The sequence below is a fragment of the Pieris napi genome, chromosome 7, assembly GCF_905475465.1.
Source record: "Pieris napi chromosome 7, ilPieNapi1.2, whole genome shotgun sequence".
In the NCBI taxonomy this organism is placed as follows: domain Eukaryota; kingdom Metazoa; phylum Arthropoda; class Insecta; order Lepidoptera; family Pieridae; genus Pieris; species Pieris napi.
The window spans coordinates 9,728,897-9,733,391 of NC_062240.1; the positions used below are offsets into that span (position 1 = coordinate 9,728,897).

Here is a 4,495-nt window from a genome sequence, read left to right on the forward strand (position 1 = left end):
CTATGATTATGTCATTTTTTCCTATAATTAATTCTACGGAAAAGAAACACCATACCAGGACAGCGCGTTAACCAGTAACCAATGGACACTGTAATATATGTATGTATGTCTTTTGAAAAAGAAAATCTTTTCACAAAATACAAAGCATCAGCTTAAGCTATATTTATATCCAGCATTGTCCTCACTATGTTCATATAGGTGTTCCCTAGGTGTCTAACAATTACATCTATCAAAAACACATATCGTTTTGTGAGTGCATATGGCGTAGTTAAACGGATGAAAGACCACGATCTCTTCTGTGGAGGTTTTTTAAACAGAGAGCAAACGAACATGAAACTTATCTGACGCTGCATGTACCCGCCGCCCGTGGAACAACCCGACTCGCGGGTGAGTTGGCCTGAGAGACTCGAAAAAAGTTGCTACTATTCGTACCAAAGAAATTAATTTCGGCACACAACAGGTTTTGTTGTGCATTAATATTTTATGCAGACGTTAAAGTTATTTAATAGCTAGAAGTATCAAATGGTGGTAATTATGAAAGTTCTATTTGTAAATAATAAGTTATTGGGCATGATGTTATATTATCCTTTTAATCTTTGAGTTCGTATGAATCGATAGAAGCGCATACGCAGATGTTGATGCGACAGTTGACCTGTACGAATGTAAAAAAAAGGTTCCAAGTAAACAGGTAAATGAAGTAGGAAAAAGTTAATACCTAATAGTATTAGATATAGTTAATAATATTAAATATTAGGTATTACCTGATATTATTATTCAGTAACTAGATAAAACAATAATAAATGAAACAAATTATAATTTTTTAATATATTTAATTTGTTTAACAATGAGTGACGTAGGACAATGAAGAAGTATGTAAAACACGCTACATAATACACAACAATAGGGGTTTTCCTAGGTTAGGGAAAACAGAATAATGCATACTTTTTCCCAAGTCATAAAACTGCAACAAACATCTCGTGACACGATTTTTCACCTTTAAGGAAAATTTATATTTTATTTATCGTTTTGCATGCACTTGTGCATATATGTGCATATGGATATCAATAACGTAAACAACGCTTCACAAAATAAAATAATACAAGAATTGCATATCTACGACTTGTGTCAGCAAAAAACTAAATGACGATCATTGAGGTTACGCTTACGGGATACATACAACAAAATGATGACATGGTTACATTACACACACAAATCTACTTAGATTATTATGTTAAAACGAAACAAAAGTATGTTTATATGTAAATGTACGGAGCGTATTGTTAATAAATATCACATTTGAAGTAAACACCAAAAAATAAGTAGAATTCTCTTAATCCACTGATTAAGAGGCTTCGAAGTAAGTAGAAGCCTCGCTTTTATAGCTTTAGAGCTATTTTATTTGTTTAGTCAGCGATGGTCTAGACTCTAGACTCTAGAGTAACAAGAAAAGAATTAAGAAAGAATACAATAAAAAATACTTTTTCAAACGAATATAAATTAATAATAATATGAATATAAATATGCAATTCCTGTGAATTTAAAGACTGTACGTAATATATCTTTTGTACATAAATCTCAGCGCATATTAACAAGCTATACTCTCGAATTTAAGTCGATGTGTTTTCGGAATCTCAGAGCTTGTGTTCCCGCGCATAAACCAGCTCTGGCATTGGCTAGTTGAAATTTGTTGTTTCAGTTTTTTTTTTTTTGAATGGAATCTCGCTGTTGGCCTTAAGGGCCTATACAGATCAACTCGGGCTGTTTTGGCGAGCGTAGCTCGGCCAGAATGGGCGGTTTGCCCCGCGACTAGCGCAAGGGCGTCTCCTGTGAGACGCGAACCTCGGCTTGGGCCGTCACGGGGTGAGTTGTTGTTTCAGAGCTGCCTCTCGTCATTTTATACTATGCAGTATGCTACTATATAACTGTGGTAACGTAAGATCACAGATTAATAAAACATAATGACATTTCACGTTACACGCACTCGGCACTACTCACCACAATAATAATTTAAAAGGTTGGTATTAAATTCATTGAATTGGTAGCCAAATGTGCTTGAAATAATCGATTATAAATCTTAGTATATTGATATTTAATGTAGGTGAACCGTGTACAAGTGGCAGGAATAGGTACTATAGACAAGTCCAATACATTTTGAAATGGCATCTTTTTTATAAACTTAGTGATTATTGGATGTGAATTGTCAAATTCTTTTTAGTCTATGTGCAACTGGTATGGTGGACGATTTACCAATATTTTGAGAAATTGTTAGCTGAATTAGGCGGGAAGATAATTTCAGCTTGAATAAAGTTACAATGAGTGTTCAAGAAGATGTTTTGAAGATACAAAAAAAATTAACAAAGATGACTTCTGACGATGGCACGGTAAGCCTCAGTCTAAACCTATACATTACCGCGCGATATTATTGCCGACAATAAGATTCCATTTAACATCGGTTAAATCGTTTTAAATACGGTAAAAATGTCTTGTTTTTAGTACAAAAATCTTTTAAAGTGCTTGATTAAACGTGAGCATTTGTTTATACCACATATTGGTTACTTATTCATTTATTCACTTGTTATAGGGTCAAGAAGATGCACTAGAGTTATTAAAGGCTTTACAAACAATGGCTATTAATTTAGATGTCTTGACCAAAACAAGAATTGGAATGACAGTGAATGCATTAAGGAAATCCAGCAAGGATGAAGAAGTTATTTCTCTTTGCAAAACTCTTATTAAAAACTGGAAAAAATTTCTGTCACCAAGCACACAAAAAGAATCTGGAAGTTCATCTAACTCAAAATCCAAAAAAGATTCAAAGGATAAGGAAAAAAAGGAGGACAAAGAAAAAGATAAAAAATTACCTGCATCATTCCCTCCTCACTCTAATACAACTGATGCTGTACGTTTAAAGTGTCGAGAACTACTCACTCAGGCCCTTAAAACTGATGTGAACATTTCAAATTCATGTGGTTCTCCTGAAGAACTTGCTGAGGAACTTGAAGAATGCATTTACACAGAATTTAAAAACACTGACATGAGATATAAGAACAGAGTAAGATCGAGAGTTGCTAACTTGAAAGATCCTAAAAATCCAACTTTAAGGACAAACTTTTTGAACGGAGTAATTTCAGCAGCTCACCTTGCAAAAATGACTCCAGAAGAAATGGCCAGCGATGAAATGAAAAAGGTCCGTGAGAAATTCATTAAAGAGGCAATTGACGATGCTCAACTTGCTACAGTACAGGGAACTAAGACAGAGATGTTAAAATGTGGCAAATGCAAAAAGAGAAATTGTACATACAACCAGCTTCAAACAAGGAGTTCTGATGAACCAATGACTACATTTGTACTCTGCAATGAGTGTGGTAATCGCTGGAAGTTCTGTTAAGACTGTGCTTAATGTAATTCTTTCAATTGGTACAATTGTATCCAGATGTAACTTCTAACACTATAAACTCTTTTAACTGATTGTATGCCCTTACTACTCATTGACTATGAAATCATGCTAAGTAGTTAAGGAATCCTTAGTTTTAATAAATAAATGTTTTAAGTCTGAAGTGATTTTAATTTTATTATTAGCTCTGGCTGATTTTAATTATGTTCTTTGGTCCCATAAATATCTTTGGCAAATAATTTACTTTGTGATGTGACCATACTTGGGACATGTATAAATTTTAGCATTTGTTTCCCTGATGATACCTATACCTAATAGTTTTGTAATTTCTTTGCTGGAAATCAAACTCAGTACATGCCACCATGCCTGTTGGTGGCGGTTTACACTAATTACTTCATGCCATCAGTATTGGTAGGTAAGGTGATGCTTTCAAGCGGAATGATGAACTCATAGATTGAGATCGGCCTCTGGTAATTTCAAACTTAGACTTCTAGTATGTATTTAATGAAAACAACTGAAATGTAATCACAAGTATATTTACCAATAATAATTGTTATTGGAATGTGTCCTTTAGGACTATAATATTAATTATCTTAATAAGTACCTAAATGACCTTAAATAAATTATTAAAAAATTCTTATATACCTATAAGAATTAACAGTGTCATAATCTGTAAAATTTATTATAGTTTAACTGTATTAGTTATTTGGTACCACGGTACCTACTTATGTACTCAGGTACCATTATGATTTAAGTTATTGTCACTCCTATCTGTGTGAGTTAAAAAACTTGATGTAGATTGTAAATATTATCAAATGAATGAGAACAGTACACGTTCTTTATACGTTAATACTAAAAGCGTGTTAATATAATATATGTACAATACAGAAGTTGACTGAGACGTTTTTTATTAACAACTTGTATAATACCTATCTAGGTAAATATATCATAGTAAATGATAAGAACAACACAATTGCGATAAATTAAATACAAAGCATTATTTTACGAAAAAAAATTGTGAACATTTAAATATTCTATACATACAAAAGATTACCTTATTAGATTACGATTGAGAAGTAGTTAAAATAAACACCTTTTGTC

At 32.8% G+C, this 4,495-nt stretch overlaps 1 protein-coding gene across 1 annotated transcript; it reads left to right on the forward strand.

Moving 5' to 3' along the window:
- Positions 1 to 2,199: 2,199 nt before the first annotated feature.
- On the forward strand, positions 2,200 to 3,557 carry LOC125050790 (transcription elongation factor S-II). Its single transcript, XM_047650801.1, has 2 exons — positions 2,200 to 2,381; positions 2,582 to 3,557. The coding sequence occupies exons 1-2, from the start codon at positions 2,313 to 2,315 to the stop codon at positions 3,386 to 3,388; spliced, it is 876 nt and encodes a 291-aa protein (XP_047506757.1). The 5' UTR covers positions 2,200 to 2,312; the 3' UTR covers positions 3,389 to 3,557.
- The last annotated feature ends 938 nt before the right edge of the window (positions 3,558 to 4,495 follow it).